Source organism: Oncorhynchus tshawytscha, linkage group LG03, assembly GCF_018296145.1.
Source record: "Oncorhynchus tshawytscha isolate Ot180627B linkage group LG03, Otsh_v2.0, whole genome shotgun sequence".
Lineage (NCBI taxonomy): Eukaryota > Metazoa > Chordata > Actinopteri > Salmoniformes > Salmonidae > Oncorhynchus > Oncorhynchus tshawytscha.
Window position 1 is genome coordinate 8,899,226 of NC_056431.1, and position 20,015 is coordinate 8,919,240.

A 20,015-nucleotide genomic window follows, 5' to 3' on the forward strand; every position below is an offset into this window, starting at 1 on the left:
ATGCTCTTCAACCGATCGCTACCTGCACCTACCCACCTGTCCAACATCACTTCTCTGGACGGCTCTGACTTAGAATACGTGGACAACTACAAATACTTTGGTGTCTGGTTAGACTGTAAACTCTCCTTCCAGACCCATATCAAACATCTCCAATCCAAAGTTAAATCTAGAATTGGCTTCCTATTTCGCAACAAAGCATCCTTCACTCATGCTGCCAAACATACCCTTGTAAAACTGACCATCCTACCAATCCTCGACTTTGGCGATGTCATTTACAAAATAGCCTCCAATACCCTACTCAACAAATTGGATGCAGTCTATCACAGTGCAATCCGTTTTGTCACCAAAGCCCCATATACTACCCACCATTGCGACCTGTACGCTCTCGTTGGCTGGCCCTCGCTTCATACTCGTCGCCAAACCCACTGGCTCCATGTCATCTACAAGACCCTGCTAGGTAAAGTCCCCCTTATCTCAGCTCGCTGGTCACCATAGCATCTCCCACCTGTAGCACACGCTCCAGCAGGTATATCTCTCTAGTCACCCCCAAAACCAATTCTTTCTTTGGCCGCCTCTCTTCCAGTTCTCTGCTGCCAATGACTGGAACGAACTACAAAAATCTCTGAAACTGGAAACACTTATCTCCCTCACTAGCTTTAAGCACCAACTGTCAGAGCAGCTCACAGATTACTGCACCTGTACATAGCCCACCTATAATTTAGCCCAAACAACTACCTCTTTCCCAACTGTATTTTATTTATTTATTTATTTTGCTCCTTTGCACCCCATTATTTTTATTTCTACTTTGCACATTCTTCCATTGCAAAACTACCATTCCAGTGTTTTACTTGCTATATTGTATTTACTTTGCCACCATGGCCTTTTTGCCTTTACCTCCCTTATCTCACCTCATTTGCTCACATCGTATATAGACTTGTTTATACTGTATTATTGACTGTATGTTTGTTTTACTCCATGTGTAACTCTGTGTCGTTGTATCTGTCGAACTGCTTTGCTTTATCTTGGCCAGGTCACAATTGTAAATGAGAACTTGTTCTCAACTTGCCTACCTGGTTAAATAAAGGTCAAATAAATTTAAAAAAATAAAAAACGACTTAGCTGCGAAGTGGTAGGCCAAACAATCTCACAGAACGGGACTGCTGAGTGCTGAAGTGTAACGTGTAAACATTGTCTGTCCTCAGTTAAACACTCACTACAGACTTCTAAACTGCCTCTGGAAGCAACATCAGCACAAGAACTGTTTGTCGGGAGCTTCATTAAATGTGTTTCCATGGCCGACAATCTGCACACAAGCCTAATATCACCATGCGCAATGCCAAGCGTCGGCTGGAGTTGTGTAAAGCTCACCACCATTGGACTCTGGAGCAGTAGCAACGCCTTCTCTGCAGTGATGAATAACTCTTCCCCATCTGGCAGTCCAATGGACAAATCTGGGCTGCCAGGAGAACGCTACCTGCCCGAATAGATAGTGCCAACTGTAAATTTTGGTGGTGGAGAAATAATGGTCTGGGGCTGTTTTTCATAGTTCGCGCTAGGCCCCTTAGTTCCAGTGAAGGGAAATCTTAATGCTACAGCATATAAAGACATTTTAGACGATTCTGTGCTTCCAACTTTGTGGCAACAGTTTGGGGAAGGCCCTTTCCTGTTTCAGCATAACAATACCCCCCGTGCACAAAGCAAGGTCCATACAGAAATGGTTTGTCGAGGTCGGTGTGGAAGAACAAAGAATGTCCGGCACAGAGCCCTGAGCTCAACCACTTCAAACACCTTTGGGATGATTTGGAAGCCAGGCCTATTCCCCAACATCAGTGCCCAATTTAACTAATGCTCTTGTGGCTGAAAGGAAAAAAGTCCCTGCAGCAATGTTTCAACATCTAGTGGAAAGCCTTCCCAGATGAGTGGAGGCTGTTATAGCAGGAAAGGGGGGAACAACTCCAAAATAATGTCCATGATTTTGGAATGAGATGTTCGACGAGCAGGTGTCCACATACTTTTGTAGTATATGTTCCACTTTTCTAAATGTTTTCCTGTACGCCATCTTACCCCCACCTCATGACCACTCCATAAGCTATTATTTTACCAGTCTGTCTTGTAGACTTGTACACTGTGGCTGGGCTGACCACTATTCTTGTGATACATTGTTGCCAAAATATCAGTTATAGCCTTAACCCTACTGAAGCAGAAATATAGCTAGGTTGACTGAAGTAATAAAAACAGGCTACCTTGAAGGACACCATCATATTTTGCCTGTAGCAAGTTGAACTTCTACAAATGTGAAAGGATTAAAGAGCTGATAATGTCAAGTTAAATTCAGTTATGATTAAGGTGTTGATGATGTGGTGGTGGTGATGATGATGATCATCATCATCATGAAAACATTTACTGTTCTAAAGCTGCAAATGCTTGAAGTTCAATTGGCCTAGAAATGGTTGGAAAAAAAGGTTTAACCCCAGTTGAAATGAGAGGGGGAATCAAATTGTTAATTGCTTCCTCCATCATTGATCTAATACCATTGGACAGGTCAAAGCAATACAGTATGAATTGATATACAATCTGTAAATTAAAAAACATGTCAGGGATAATCCTAAATAGATAGGGAGGGATTTTTGACACAAGGCGGGGGATTTATTTTCAAAATTACATTTCCATTTAATCTAACTGTGACAGAGCTTTGCTGCCACCATGTGGCAGAGACGGTCATGCCTTCAGGAGATTTCTGGAAAATAGAAATGAATAAGTAGTCATCTATTCAACCTTTAATAACATCATACATACATACAAATGTATACAAATACAAACATATACATCAAAGTATTAAGGAAAAACAACATTCCTTCAATAATAAACTATACAAGTTTAAACCACAGATAATAGTCACCTTGTTAAATATTAGCCAATTTCTTTACAAAAACAAGCATGTACAAAAAGTGGCTTTGAACGAAAAGACAGACCATTTATATATTCAGCTTGAACAATGACATGTGTGTATCATACAAATTATTCTGATCTTATCCAGTATTCTCTATTAACAGTCTACCCCACTTTCAACATTCTCATTAGTAACTGTATTGCTCATACAAAAACAGTGCTGAAATGTGTCCACAGAACCCATAATTTTCTGAGTCACAAAAGATTATTGAAATCAAACTTTTTGATTTGAATTCAGTCCTGGAGATTTACCTTGTTAAAACTGAGTACATGCTCAGCGTTCAAATTCTTGAATCCTGCCTTAAACTTTCCCTTAAACTAAGTGTCAAGCTGTTTGAAAACATTATTGAATTACCTTGATGACAAGGTCCTTCTAATGTTTGTATTTTCTTTGCTTTAAAGGATGTCAATCATGTTATCGTAAAGCCAAAGTCAAATTTCCAGATTATGTGGTCAATAACGTTTTTCTCATTATAATATAAGACCCTATACCTCAGCATCAGAATAGGACTTCTCCTTGCTACGGCTTGTGAGTCCAGAGTTTGTGTAGGTGTGGTTGGACCTTGACACTTCCTCGGTGAAGGCACTCTCCAGAACCGTCAGAATGGACTTGCGCAGCTTCTCCTTGAAGTCCTGGCCCATGAACACGTACAGCAGGGGGTTCAGACAGCTGTTGAGGAAGGCCAGGCTGGTGGCTATGGGGACCCCGATGGTGGTGACGTGGTCTAACGTGTAGCTGAACTCAGCGGCCGCGTTGTTCACCATCTCGATCAGGGCCATGATGTGGTAGGGGGCCCAGCACAGGAAGAAAGCTGTGATAACTGCGGCGATGATCTTGAATGGCCGCCCGGAGTGGCTGGCCAGGTTGCGGTTCCTCTTGAGCCGGTGGATGATGATGGCGTAGCAAGTGACGATGATGGCGAAGGGCACCACGAAGCCCAGCAGGAAGCGGGTTACGATCATGGCCTGATGGCGGAACACTCGCAGCTCTGCCACCTCCTTTGTGTCATAGTCATCGGAGAAAGCAAAGTTGTTGAAGCAGTTGAGGATTTCTTCGTTCTTGTAGGACGCCCCGATGTCCCGGAAGACAAAGTAGGGGGAGCTGAGGACCAGGGCCCACAGCCAGACACCCAGACTGATACAGGATGCCTTGCGTATGTTCCGATGGTTCTGGGCCCAGACAGGGCGCACCACGGACACACACCTGTCCATGCTGATGACCACCAGGATGTAGACGCTGGCGAACATGTTGAGGAAGCTGATCGTGGAGTTGAGCTTGCACATGAACTTGCCGAAGGGCCAGTGAAAGTCCATGGCCGTGTAGGTCACGCTCAGAGGCAGGAACGCTGTGAAAAGGAAGTCGGCCACAGCCAGGTTGAGGAACCACACCGTGTTGACCGTCTTCTTCATCTTAAATCCCGTCACCCAGATGACAAGTCCATTTCCCAGAACCCCCAGCACGAAGGCCAGGCAGTAAACGATGAGGGACATGAAGTTGAGGGACTGCCGGAGCTCTGCGTGCTCGTCAGGGTAGTCCTCATAGTCATCTGTCGAGTTGCCTGGCGATGAGTCATTGTGAGACAGCTCTGTCCAGATCTCAGGATACAAAGGAGTTGTGGTTAAGGCCATCATTGTGTTTGAGAACCTGAGAGAGTAATAAAAAAAATGTTTAATTTTCAGAGAAGATGACAGTTTGATAATATGCAGTAAATTAATTATGTGCAAAATTGTCTAATCTGCATAAACCATTTAATATTTTCATATTTAGTATGTTGTTCTATTCTTAGGATAAATGACCTTCACCACTCTTCAGGCATGCTGCCTTGCTGTTCTTATTTACATCCCCTAGAGTTCACTGACACACTTCAAATGTGCTGAGAATCATGAATTTAGCAACACATGTGTTAATTAAGGTATATCTCCTTAACTTGCCCTCACAAGCCACAAAGATAGAACATTTTGGAAACCCCAAGATCGTTATAAAACTGGAGAATGTGCACTCTATAATTCGTTTTTTTGGGGGGAGTAATTAAGGAAAAGGATTTGTTCAGAGTTTCACATTACAGTTGCCTATCTTGTATACTATGGAATATAACTATGGAATGAGGAAGGAAGGTTTTTCATATAGAATGAAAAAGAAAATGTAATTCAGTTGATATTTCTCATCTAGTTGGATAATGAGTAATATGCCTATAAAATGCACTGCTTAAGTTACCTATTTATCATGTACGAGTAATTTATTGATTTAGTATTGCTTATTAAAATTTGTTAGGAATTATGGATTCATTCAATTATTTTTATTACAAATTATTAATAAGTTAATGTTACCCTCAACTGGTATATCATGACCATAAGACATAAGCTACACATACAAATGATATGAATGTAACTGTTGCTCGGGTTGGCTATTTATTTGCAAAGTTTTTAAAACGGATGGTGCAGAATTTCTATTGTTTTATTCGTTCATCAACTGTTGACGTAGAAGCCTACAAATACCAATGTAATATGATTACTCCAATAAATGATGAAAAATGTTACAGACATACCTTGAATAACGTGTATATTCCAATCAGAACAGGCGAATGGAGTTGTCTCTTCAGCTTGAAGGACGTTGTCTGGAACGAAACCGGTACGACTACACTGATGTAGTCTGGAGCGCAGACTGTGTAGTATCTTGAAGTGTGACGTCAGTTCTTCATATGTTCAGCTGGAAGACACAGTTGTAACAGGCACTTCACATGAGATGCTTTTCATTGGAAAATATCCACATTCTGTGCAAGAAACACACAATTCAACACGTAACAAATCTACATTTTTAAACAATGTTTGTTGGCTAAGTGTTTGTGTGTAGTACAACGCATTGCTTACTCAAAAGTCTGATTCGTTGAACACTGCACGTGTATAACTACAACTGTATAGCAAGTCTTACGTTTCAAAGTGTCCTAGTTCTGAATAGCACATGAACGCAGCGCAAAAGCAAGGAACATCTGTTTTTCCCTGTGGTGGAGGAGAGGTAGCAAAATGTGATTTGGAATCTGTAACCAGAGGAAGTTCTGCCATTTCCTTTGAGGGTAGAAATAGTCTTTATATGGCTAAGTGACTATGCTGCAATATTTCCTCATTAACTACAATCTATCCACTTATTATGGTTGAAAGCCAAATCAGTGTTTGTATGGGTACATTGAAACTTGAATAGCCTATTGGGAGTATCCATAGATTTGTTGGTGATTTTAAGCATAGTTTGTAGAGATGTTTTAGGTTGCAATTAGTCCTATCAACAATATATACTGAGTATACCAAACATTAGGAACACCTTCCTAATATTGAGTTGCATAAATTGTCGGGGCATGGACACTACAAGGTGTTGAAAGCGTTCCACAGGGATGCTGGCCCATGTTGACTCCAATGCTTCCCACAGTTGTCAAGGTGCCTGGATGTCCTTTGGGTGGTGGACCATTCTTGATACACAGGAAACTGTTGAATGTGAAAACCCAGTAGCGTTGTAGTTCTTGACACAAACCAGTGCCCCTACCATTCCCCATTCAAAAGCACTTAAATATTTTGTCTTGCCCATTCATCCTCTGAATGGCACACATACACAGTCCATGTCTCAATTGTCTCAAGGCTTAAAATACGTTTTTTTGTTTTTGTTTTTACCTGTTTCCTTCCCTTCATCTACACTGATTGAAGTGGATTTAACAAGTGGCATCAATAAGGGATCATAGCTTTTACCTGAATTCACCTGGTCAGTCTATGTCATGGAAAGAGCAGGTGTTCTTCATGTTTTGTACACTCAGTGTAGCTCTATGTGAGTGAATTAGCCTATGTTCTGTTGCTGCCTGGCCAGGTGTCCAGGAATAATGTCATGCATCTTGATGCATAAGCCTGTTACCAGGCTTATGCATGTATGGCAATGACAACAGTATTTAGAATAGATGGCTAAACCCCTACAGACCTTGAGCCAGACTACCTATAAAGGCCACCAACTTCTAAACCCATCCCTGAAAAGGGTGGCTGTGGCCTGCATGACTGTAATGGGTTTCGCTCTTTGTGGGGTGAGCTCATGTTTGCTTGAGGTTCAGTGTAATAACTCTGTGTTGACTGTTTGAATCAACATCTGGACATATACATGTGTTTATGTCCCTCTCTGGACTGCCGAGCATGTGACAAGCAACTCACAGCATCTGTCAGTAATTTGGTGTGCCCACCACAGCTCTCTCAAATGGCAGGTTACTCCCTCCATTGCTGTGTCCACTGAGTCCTGAGCTGGACATTATGAGCATAATGTTGCTTCTGCATTTTAGAAATAAAACCATAAGCTCTGGTGACACAGACAGCCTGTTGTCTGGATCCATCACAACATGGCCATACTTGATGTAGTCTTTGTTTTTAATGTGTATATTTGCTAAATATATAGTGCTACATTCAGGCACAATTACCAAGAAAATCTAGTATCAAGTTGACCCCAGTTTCAGCATTTACTCAGTAACTGTCAAGGGCCTGTTTAACAGTCAAGGGCCTGTTTAACAGTCAAGGGCCTGTTTAACAGTCAAGGGCCTGTTTTACTGTCTTACATACACATAGAATCTATTGTGTCACATACAATAATACGGATGTGTGATATAAAATATAATGGGACTAAGAGTTCATGCAAACAACACCTCTTTTATCGTTACTTGGATTTTGAAAGAGCTGATAGTTACTCTGTCATTTTGTCATTCACCTTTTCCTGATTAGTGTGGACTTTGTGGTGTTTTATAACGTTTGCAGAATATTGCTTCCGCTGAACTTTTGACACTTTCTTTAGCAGTTTTGCATAAAGGATGTCTGCTCTTAAATGTACAAAAGTGACCTACCAGCAGCCATTCATTGACAGGAACCTCATGAACTACTACTTCTATGGTCAAATTTGATGTTTTCATTGACCATCACAGCATATTACACTCACTTACATCCTGAAGAAAGATGGTGCCGTATTGGATGGCAGCTGTTTTGCAACCTCCAACCCAACTTAGCTTTTTTGTGATTATTTTGTTGTTTATTTTTACTTTATTTTCAATAAATGTATCCTCTATTACTTCTTACAACCGACAATAACTTTTGAACATCAGATCGGCAGTTACTTACTGTCACGCCCTGACCTTAGATATCTCTGTTTTCTTTATATTTTGGTTAGGTCAGCGTGTGACTAGGGTGGGTACTCTAGTTTTTGTATTGTCTAGGATTTTTGTATGTCTAGGGTTGTTGTAGGTCTAGGGGTTTTTGTATTTCTATGTTGGCCTGATATGGTTCTCAATCAGAGACAGCTGTTTATTGTTATCTCTGATTGGGGATCATATTTAGGTAGCCATTTCCCTTTTGTGTTTTGTGGGATCTTGTCTATGTGTAGTTGCCTGTCAGCACTCGTTTGTATAGCTTCACGGTTTGTTTTGTTATTTTGTTTTTTCGTTCAGTGTTTCATTCTTGAAATAAATAAAAATGTACGCATACCATGCTGCGCCTTGGTCCGATCCTAAAAACGAACATGACACTTACCCCAATTCCGGCTTCAACTTCGACTCACCTGCCCTGGGCTCGCTCTGTAATTCCAATCCAATTTTCGAGCTACCCAAGAGGAAACGTCGGCATTGCAGAGGGAAGGGGGCCGGGGGCGGGGATATGCTACCAACGGGACCCTCGAAACTGCAACATTCTTTGCTTTTCCGAAACATGGCTCTCGGACAAGATACCCTACATGGCTATCCAACTCGATGGATTCTCCATTCACCGGGCGGACAGGATAGTGGAGTCTGGGAAATCGATGGGGGGAGGGGTTTGCCTCTACATCAACACCAACTGGTGTGCTAACTCCAGTGCGGTGGAAGTGTCGACCCACTGTTCACCCGTCTTGGAATACCTGATAGTCTTGGAATACCTTCTACCTCCCGAGGGAGTTTTCAGCTGTTATCGTGACTGTTGTGTACATTCCACCTCAGGACAAGAAAAACAGCAAACTGGATCTTAACAAACCGTACAAGGCTATAAACAAGCAAGAAAACCTACAACCAGAGGCTGCTTTTCTGGTTACCGGAGATTTTAATTCCACGTCACTAAAACACGTGATGCCCAACTTCTGTCAACACGTCTCCAAGGCCACTAGGGTCGATAATGACCACTGCTATTCTACTCACAAGCAAGCATACAAAGCCCTCCCTTTTCCGTCCATAAGCCAAACCAGACCATGAGTCTGTACAACTGCTTCCTGTTTACAAGCAGAAACTCAAACAGGAAGTACCCGCGACTTTCTCCGTTGAGAAATAGGCACCAGAATCAAAGATTATGCTACAGGACTGCTTTGTTATCACTGGTTGTAATATGTTTGGAGACTCCGACAATAATATTGATGAGCTAACCACCTCAAAAGCACTGGATTAACACAAGGTTGTCAATAAACTAAACACAGTGCTATCGTAGACAACCCTGAGTCTACGGCCGAGGACAGGAATAAGTACAAAAATTCCGGCGATGACCTCCGCAGAGTCATAAAACTTGTAAAATGACAACAAAGGAATAAGGTGGAATCATATTGCACAGTCTCCGACGCCCACATGTGGCAGGGGCTACAGTCCATTATGGATTACAAAGGAAGACCCAACCGTGACCTGCCCAACGATTCCTCTCTACCAGACAAACTCAATGCATTTGACAACAACAACATTGTGCAGGGTGTGAGGGCCGTCACCGACCCAGAGGATTGGGTGATCTCGCTCTGGGAGGCCGACGCAAGAAAGGTCTTTAATCAGGTCAACAACCGCAAGGCGCGAGGCCCAACGGTATTCCAGGGCGCATTCTCAGAGCATGTGCAGAACAGCTGGCAGGCATATTCACGGTCAATTTCATCCTCTCCTTGTCTCAGTCTGTAATCCCCACATGTTTTAAGATGACCACCATCATTCCTGTCCCCAAGAACTCTAAGGCTTCATGTCACAATGACTACCGCCCTGTAGCACTCACTTCTGTAATCATGAAGCGCTTTGAGTGGCTGGCACACATTAACTCCACCATCCCAGACACTCTAGACCCACTCCAATTTGCATACCGTCCCAACAGATCCATAGATGATGCAATCTCAATTGCTCTCCACACTGCCCTCACCCACCTAGATAAGAGGAATACCTATGCGAGAATGCTGTTCACTGACTACAGTACAGGGTTCAACACCATTGTCCCCTCCAAGCTTGTCACCAAGCTTGGGACTCTGGGTTAGGACTCTGAGCACGCACATTTTGTTACGTTACAGCCTTATTCTAAAATGGATTAAATTTTAAAAAATCCTCATCAATCTATACACAATACACACAGTGCATGTCAGAGAAAAAACCAAGCCATGAGTTTGAAGGAATTGTCCATAGAGCTCCGAGACAGGGTTGTGATGAGGCACAGATCTGGGGAAGGGTACCAAAACATTTCTGCAGCATTGAAGGTCCCCAAGAACACCATGGCCTCCATCATTCTTAAATGGAAGAAGTTTTGAACCACCAAGACTCTTCCTAGAGCTGTCCTCCTGGCCAAACTGAACAATCAGGGTAGAAGGGCCTTGGTCAGGGAGGTGACCAGGAACCCATTCGTCACTCTGACAGAGCTCCAGAGTACCTCTGTGGAGATGGGAGAACCTTCCAGAAGGACAACCATCTCTGCACCTGATAGAATAATGTATATGTTTAAAGTAATGACTAAAGTATTCCACCCTGAAACTGTAAAACTGTGTGACGTGCTAGAATCATAAAACTATAATCTGATGATGTGTGTAGTTTTAGTCAGAATTAGAACCAGGACATTTTGTTCCTTTTTATCTATGTAAGCAGGGTGCAAGTGTGAAACAAATGATAAGAGGAGCAATCGACAGACAACTTGTGCAAATGTGAAACCAATAACAGGACATTCTGTCCCCACCTGTGGAGTGGAGAAACTGTTAGGCTTGCAGAAAATTATGAAACATGTTGCAGAATATGATTAACAATGTATGTGTACAGTTAGACAATACAGCCCGCCTAAAGCGGGGTGGAGTTCTCGACTGATGTGTGTGTATAAAAGAAGGGCTCTGAACTTGAGATGGCAGAGCTCTCTGAATAAAGAACTGACCAATTGTAAGCTGAGACTCTGTCTGTTTCTTTGAACTGGAGACTTACAACCTTCAGGATACAGACAGAGGTATTTAAAGCAGTTGAATTCAACCATTGAGATTGAAATTCTCTTGACAGCACCATTCCACCAATCAGGCCGTTATGGTAGAGTGGCCAGACGGAAGCCACTTCTCAGTAAAAGGCACTTGACAGCCTAGTTGGAGTTTGCCAAAAGGCACCTAAAGGACTCTTAGATCATGAGAAATAAGATTCTCTGGTCTGATGAAACCAAGATTGAACTCTTTGGCTTGAATGCCAAGCGTCATGTCTGGAGGAAACCTGGCACCATCCCTACGGTGAAGTATGGTGGTGGCAGCATCATGCTGTGGGGATGTTTTTCAGTGGCAGGGACTAAGAGACTAGTCAGGATTGAGTGAAATATTAACTTTTTTGAATTTTACCCACTTTTCTCCCCAATTTCGTGGTATCCAATTGTTAGTAGTAAAGATCTTGTCTCATCGCTATAACTCCCGTACGGGCTCAGGAGAGACGAAGGTCGAAGGCCATTCGTCCTCCGAAATACAACCCGACCAAGCCGCACTGCTTCTTAACACAGCGCGCATCCAACCCGGAAGCCAGCCACACCAATGTGTCGGAGGAAACATTGTGCACCTGGCAACCTGGTTAGCGTGCACTGTGCCTGGCCCGCCACAGGAGTCGCTAGTGCGCGATGAGACAAGGATATCCCTACTGGCCAAACCCTCCGTAACCCGGACGACACTAGGCCAATTGTGCTTCGCCCCATGGACCTCCGGGCGCGGCCGGCTGCGACAGAGCCTGGGCTCGAACCCAGAGTCTCTGGTGGCACAGATGGCACTGCGCCACCCTGGAGGCTCCTATAGAGAGATCTTTGATGAAAACCTGCTCCAGAGCACTCAGGACCTCAGACTGGGACGAAGGTTCACCTTTCAAGAGGACAACATCCCTAAGAACACACCCAAGACAATACAGGAGTGAATGAAATCTCTGAATCCCTTTGAGTGACCCAACCAGAGCCCGGACTTGAACCTGATCAAACATCTCTGGAGAGACCGGAAAATATCTGTGCAGCGAATCTCCCCGTCTGACCTGACAGAGTTTGAGAGGATCTGCAGTGAAGAATGGGAGAAACTACCCAAATACAGGTGTACCAAGCTTGTAGCGTCATACCCAGGAAGACTCGAGGCTGTGATCACAGCCAAAGGTGCTTCAACAAAGTACTGAGTAAAGAGTTTGAATACTTATGTAAATGTGACATTTCAGTTTATTACATTTTGTTTTAAATACATTTGCAAACATTTCTGAAAACCTGTTTTTGCTTAGTCATTATGGGGTATTGTGATGTGGATTGATGAGGGCCAAAAAATTATTTCATAAATTTTAAAATAAGGCTGTAACGTAACAAGTGTGGAAAAAGTCAAGGGATCTGAATACTTTCCGAATGCGCTGTACATTTATACTGACTCTACACACACGCACACCCCCTTAATATATTTATTAATATTAATAATTAAGCCTTTACACCTGACTAGCCATTTATAGATTTGAACATTACACTGCAGAACAGCATCATTTTAATTTAATTTATATTTAACCTTTATTTAACCAAGTAGGCTAGTTGAGAACAAGTTCTCATTTGCAACTGTGACCTGGCCAAGATAAAGCAAAGCAGTTCGACACATACAACAACACAGAGTTACACATGGAATAAACAAACATACAATCAATAATACAGTAGAAAGAATCAAAAACAGCATGTGCAAATGAGGTAGGATAAGAGAGGTAAGGCAATAAATAGGCCATGGTGGCGAAGTAATTACAATATAGCAATTGGAATGATAGAATGTGCAGAAGATGAATGTGCAAGTAGAGATACTGGGGTGCAAAAGAGCAAGATTAATAAATAAATACAGTATGGGGATGAGGTAGATTGGATGGGCTATTTACAGATGAGCTATGTACAGGTGCAGTGATCTGTGAGCTGCTCTGAGAGCTGGTGCTTAAAGCTAGTGAGGGAGGTAAGAGTCTCCAGCTTTAGTCATTGGCAGCAGAGAACTGGAAGGAGAGGTGGCCAAAGGAAGAATTGGCTTTGGGGGTGACCATTGAGATATACCTGCGTGCTACGGGTGGGTGCTGCTATGGTGACCAGTGAGCTGAGATAATGCGGGGCTTTACCTAGCAGAGACTTGTAGATGACCTGTAGCCAGTGGGTTTGGTGACGAGTATGAAGCGAGGGCCAGCTAACGAGACGGCAGGGTAGCGACAGGGTAGCCTAGTGGTTAGAGCGTTGGACTAGTAACCGGAAGATTGCAAGTTCAAATCCCCGAGCTGACAAGGTACAAATCTGTCATTCTGCCCCTGAACAGGCAGTTAAACCCACTGTTCCTAGGCTGTCATGGAAAATAAGAATTTGTTTTTAACTGACTTGCCTAGTTAAATGAAGGTCAAATAAAAAATTAATAAATACAGGTCGCAGTGTATATAAAACGAATTGCACTGAGATAGACTGCATCCAATTTGTTGAGTAGAGTGTTGGAGGCTATTTTGTAAATGACATCGCCGAAGTCGAGGATCAGTAGGATGGTCAGTTTTACGAGGGTATGTTTGGCAGCATGAGTGAAGGATGCTTTGTTGCGAAATTTGTTTTGGATTGGAGATGTTTAATGTGAGTCTGGAAGGAGAGTTTACAGTTTAACCAGACATCTAGGTATTTGTAGTTGTCCACATATTCTAAGTCAGAACCATCCAGAATAGTGATGCTGGACGGGCGGGCAGGTGCGGGCAGCTATCGGCTGAAGAGCATGCATTTAGTTTTACTTGCATTTAAGAGCAGTTGGAGGCCACGGAAGGAGAGTTGTATGGCTTTGAAGCTCATCTGGAGGTTAGTTAACACAGTATCCAACGAAGGGCCAGAGGTATACAGGGTGTCATCTGCGTAGAGGTGAATCACCAGCAGCGAGAGCCACATTGTTGATGTATACAGAAAAGAGGGTCGGCCCGAGAATTGAACCCTGTGGCACCCCCATAGAGACTGCCAGAGGTCCCAACAACAGGCCCTCCGATTTGACACACTGAACTCAATCAGAGAAGTAGTTGGTAAACCAGGCGAGGCAATCATTTGAGAAACCAAGGCTGTTGAGTCTGCAAATAAGAATGTTGTGATTGACAGAGTCGAAAGCCTTGGCCAGGTCGATGAATACGGCTGCACAGTAATGTCTCTTATCGGTTATGATATCGTTTAGGACCTTGAGCGTGGCTGAGGTGCACCCATGACCAGCTCTGAAACCAGATTGCATAGCGGAGAAGGTATGGTGGGATTCGAAATGGTCGGTAATCTGTTTGTTAACTTGCCTTTCAAAGACCTTAGAAAGGCAGGGTAGAATAGCAGTTTGGGTCTAGAGTGTCTTCCCCTTTGAAGAGGGGGATGACCGCGGCAGCTTTCCAATCTATGGGAATCTCAGACGATAAGAAAGGGAGGTTGAACAGGCTAGTAATAGGGGTTGCAACAATTTCGGCAGATCATTTTAGAAAGAGAGGGTCCAGATTGTCTAGCCGGTTGATTTTTAGGGGTCCAGATTTTGCAGCTCTTTCAGAACATCAGCTATCTGGATGTGGGTGAAGGAGAAGTGGGGGAGGTTTGGGAGAGTTGCTGTGGGGAGCGCAGGGCTGTTGCCTGGGGTAGGGGTAGCCAGGTGGAAAGCATGTCCGGCCGTAGAAAAATGCTTATTGAAATTCTCAATTATAGTGAATTTATTGGTAAATCAAAGGTCACTTCCTCATTGAGAATTAAGGCTAACCTTGACATGAACCCTAACTATTTGCATGCGCATTATTTCTGAGGAAAGACACAATTCTTTGACCTAAAGTATGCTGACATACTGTAGATAAGATGAGTTAAAATAAGAAATACTTTATTAATCCCAGAGGGAAAACTGAGACATGTCCACTGTGTTCATCCAATCTGTATGGATATCTTGTGTAAATAGATATATTTGTGCTGGTCAAGAGGGTTAAATTCAGCTGGTCATTCTCTAAATATTATGAGCTCTCGCTTTCACAACCGCTTAGAATGATGAGACAGAAACCAAACGTTTTTTGTCTTAAAACAACAGAAATGGGGTGAATCACACTTAAGATTTATCAGTGCACACATCCATAGACCCACCCACACATAACCCAGACCAGGCCAGGGAGGAGAGATCAGCCCTGAAGTACTGTGTGTAGCTTACATGTGTCCTCCTCCGCTCAACAAACCACCTGAACTAAACCGTAGGGGAGAGGAACATGGGAATATCATAATCAGTCCAAGCTGTAGACGGGGAGGAGGGTGAGTGCTGACTGCTGAGATTACAGATTCCGCCTCCGTCGCTTCTTCCCAAAGAACTGTGAGCCGAGCCCTGCCACAAACACACACAGTCCAAACGGGAGGAAGTACAGAACTTTGGATCAACATCAAATTCGGCTCGTTTCCTCCCACTTGTTCCCCCTCACCGTTCATTATACACCCACACCACACAGACAAGCATACATCTGTGGGGGAGGGCGGTTGTGAATTTTGGCCGATGCTTTGTGGACCTTTCTCCATCTCCACTGAAAGTTGTCCAAAGTGTTTAAACAAGTGCTGGCAGACATTATGATGTTGGACATAGATCATGGCCTAGAGTTTGTGAACCAGAATGAGTTTATATTGATCCTTTAAGGGGGCTGAACATTATTTAAATTTCAATTCTCCTCATTAGGAAATGCAACTGAGAATGAGACTTGGGTCTTGGAGGTGTTCTTTGATGTGGGTATCTCTTGTGTGTGTTTGAATGTGGGAAGAGTTTGGATTTTCACTCTGCCAAAACAGTACACAGGTACAGTCTAACCTGGTTCTTGGACATTTTTCCATAGCACACATACACACTCTGACTTGGCACAACACTACTGGGTGCTTGTCGTCATTAATTATCCAAAGCATTTGCACCCCAGCAACTTGACTGCACATTGCTTGAACGCAATCAAACCCAAAAGCTTGGAACAATCAAACTTTTTTCCCAGGGTGAGCGGCTACCCAACCCAAAACTGGATCCACAGCCAGTGAACATACCACGCAGGAACTCTGCACACTACCAAAGAGCAGATGTGAGGGGGAAGAGAATGAAGGCCCCTAGTGTGTGTGTGTGTGTGTGTGTGTGTGTGTGTGTGTGTGTGTGTGTGTGTGTGTGTGTGTGTGTGTGTGTGTGTGTGTGTGTGTGTGTGTGTGTGTGCGTGCGTGTGTGTGTGTACATGTGCTGGGGTGGCTGTGTGTGCGTGCGAGCATGCATGTGTCTCAACCTCTGCCTTGAGTCAGAGCAACACCCCCATTTGTGTGTGTGGGAGAACTCATGTCTCTTGTATCATTGGCTTTTTTCACTCATGCATAAATATTCAGCGTCTGCACATTTTGCCACAGGAGAGATATCTGACACTGGGACATAAGCAATTCTTTCCGCTCTGCTGGGGACAGTTCAAAGAAATAAAAGGGAAATGATTCTCTGTTGATTTATCCTCAAGGAATATGCACTGTTACATCTGTGCCTATCTAATCTTGAGGTGGTCCATATGTTACACTTCTGGTAGATTTCTTTGTACTGATGTCCGGACCAGATGAAATACTGTATTTAAGTTATATATTTAGCCTTTAAATTAACATCTTATCTCACTGGTTATTATTGTTGAAAGTGTTATTCTAATGGCTTGTTCTCCAGTCATTCTGTGCAGCTCTGTAGCAAGCGGTTCAAAACAACAGTGTCTGGAGGGGATATTAATAACTATCCCTAAGCTATAGTTTGAGGGAAGCTTTCGCAGACCATGTTTTGCCATACTTCTTGATTCACCAACCAAACCTGTAATTAGGCCGGGCTGCACAAATTCCAACTTGGGTGTGTAAAACAACCAGTGGGAGTTTGAGGGGAATTCAGATTTTTGGGGGAGAGGTTGGGGGAGTGTGGTGAAATGTGGGGGAGGGAGGTTTGGACTGGTGTTGAGGGGTTTATTCTTCACAACAGCTGTATTGAGAGGGTGTGGCATCAACAAGAGAGAGCCAGGCTAAATTCACTGTGTTATTGCCTAGCCCAAGGGTAGTGAAAAACTAATGACATAGCTCACAGCCATGTTGTGATCCACCCTGTGTGTTCGTAGCTGTCGAGGGGGGAAAATGTGGGCTCATTGCTTTTCTACATCTCCCAAATCTGTTTGTTGAGGGAGTGAAAGCCTTATGGTGTTGCAGAGAGCTGCCGGAGCTCCCATAACATTCCAGTTGTCTTGTCTTGAAGACAGACAGCCAATACACAGTGGGATTCTTCTGGTCCTATAACCTCTAAAGTTTGTTGATCTAGTTGCGGTGATGACTGAAAATCAGGCTGTAGTGTCACGGGTGTGGAGAGGTCAGGAATTTTGTTTTCGAGTCAAAATGACTGCCGACCTTCCCCTCACCGCACAAACCCGTAACGTTTCCCCCCCAAGTTTCACCACACAAATGTCCCTACTTCCAACCACAACGCCAGCCCCCCTGGGCAGACCTAAGGGACACAGAATGATCAAACATGGTAGAGATTGACATCATACAAGATGATGGGGACATGTGCCATACAGATCTGTGGCAGAGGACCATCTGACAGTCTGGGTTCCAGCGCATCTGGGAGAAAGGGGGAGGGATGGATGGGTAGGGAGGTTTGGAGGGGGAGGTTGGGAGGGGGAGGTTGAAACCGGAGGAGCGAGCCCCAGATGGTGAAGATGAAGAGAAGAATAAGGGTTGTTGTAACTCGTTGGACTAAAAGGGCTGTGGAAAGCAAGGAGGAAGTGAATATGTGTGTTTTGGGGAAAATGTGAGCAGCGGCGCTGGCCCACTGTCAAGGTCAATAGCCTCCTCAGGCCGCATAAGAGAGGACTGTGACATATTTCTTGCTGCTTTTCCCCTGCCTGTTGCCCACATCCAGTGGGCTCTGTTTTGCGGAGCCTCAAGAAAGCGGGCATCTGGGTGACACATGGTACAGTGTGGACACCACTGTGTGCACTCCCATGTCGGGTGACTAAATAATATTTTGACACAGATTTTCACCATTGATATCAGGAAAGTACTACTTTCCGCTTATTGCTAAATTGTGTAATTTTGCAGGCGCTACGGATGTTGCTGGTTGATGCTGGTGAAACGTGATTCACCCAACTGTTGACAGAAACATGTTGTAATCTAAAGGCTGATAGAGCTGTTTCACTGGCCCAAACAATATGCAGCTGTAGTTTTTCAGCTGTAGTTTCATTTTTTTATTCTGTAGTGACACTTGCAAATAATCCAGTTGAGAAACTATCCATCAATGTCAACATAGTCAAGGAGGAGAGGTCACAAAATACATTTCGATATACACAAAGAATGAACGAGGCGTTATTCTACCAGAATTAAGATATGCGACAAACAGCAAATGAAGAGAACAACTTGCCTGTGCTGGATGGGAGTGTGTTATATTTAAACCATAAGTGCATATAATCACAGGGTTTGGCTAAATGCACCCTGTTAAGTGCTGATAAACACCTTGGCACACACTGCAGTAGAAGTTTTGTCTACGTCTTACTATCCTGAAGTAATTGACTCAGGATAGATATTTTAGATATATGTTAATAATACTATTTCAGAGGCATGTAAAGTGAGCTGGACTATATTCATGCAGGCTATTGTCTGCATCATCTCCAGCAAGCTTAAACAAGATATTATTAAGGTTAGTTTGATTGTATTTTCTTCTATAATCTGTGATCATAAACCATCAACAAATAATGTGATTACATGTCAATAACATGTCATTGAATGTTATTTTGCATTTGATCTCTGAAACGTTCAGGAGACAACCTTGTGAAATCACATTGTGTCATGAAATGGACAAACTGTCCCTCCAAAAGAAGAACTTGTGTTTGTTCCTGTACCTCAACATGTCACGTATCTAAAATGAATGACAACTGCAGGAAGTCTAATCACTAATCCCTCCCCTGAGAATTGAGCAACACTGTCCTGCACACCATACACTCAAGGGATGGGAAGGTACAATAAAATCGCCATCGTCAGTAACATTATCATTCTACATACCACAGAGTCAACCCAAATGGTGTTTCATGATGAGTGTTTGATTTCATCCTGATTTGCAACGCTTTGCCGCTGAACATGATTGTTGTTGTCATGGAGATAGTATTGTAATATTGTTGTTTTTAGTCATCTCCTGCTCCAGTCACAAGATAACATAATTTGACTGCTGTAAAAAAAATCTATATATCGCTTGTCATATTCTGTGAATAATGATATGGTTTTCCAGTATTCTGTAACTCGGTAACTAGTAAGATACAGGGTAACACACTCTGCCTCTTAGTTGTAGGCCTATGGGGCATATTTTCACATTGCAGTTTGTTACTAATTTCCAACTATTCGGTGACACTTGGAATGATGTATTTTTGGGGAAGAAGAGCATAATTTTCAGCATGACATGACCACATCTATGACTACCACCACATTTGGAGTTATCTGCAGGTCTACCACTCTTGCTCAACATTCTCATGTGTGGCGTCATAGAAATGACACACTGCTATCTTTGGCTTTGAAATGACAGAGGTTTAAGGAACTAACCTACACACACTGCCTGATGTTTAGCGCAGGCAGTTTTCTATTTTATGACAGATTCATATTCAACATCAGTTGAGCTTAAATTCACAGGTTCTAACAGGACAAGGGGAAATATGTGTGAATACCCATTAGAAAACATTTTTATTGAAAGTATAATTGAAAACATACAGGACAAACACATCTTAGGAGGAAATTCCAATTGTCAAACAACGCCTGACAAGTTAATTTATTGTTCATTTGAGGACAACTTCCATTCTACTTGTAGCCTATACGCTCTTGGAATGTTTTTGCTATCTAGAATG

General features: G+C 43.1%; 1 protein-coding gene across 1 annotated transcript; it reads right to left on the minus strand.

Annotated features, from left to right (window-relative positions):
* Positions 1-2,762: 2,762 nt before the first annotated feature.
* On the minus strand, positions 2,763-5,646 carry LOC112226903 (chemokine-like receptor 1). The gene is made up of 2 exons (XM_024391568.2): positions 5,496-5,646; positions 2,763-4,594 (listed from the first exon to the last, which is right to left on the minus strand). The coding sequence occupies exon 2, from the start codon at positions 4,579-4,581 to the stop codon at positions 3,436-3,438; it is 1,146 nt and encodes a 381-aa protein (XP_024247336.1). The 5' UTR covers positions 4,582-4,594; positions 5,496-5,646; the 3' UTR covers positions 2,763-3,435.
* Positions 5,647-20,015: the final 14,369 nt, after the last annotated feature.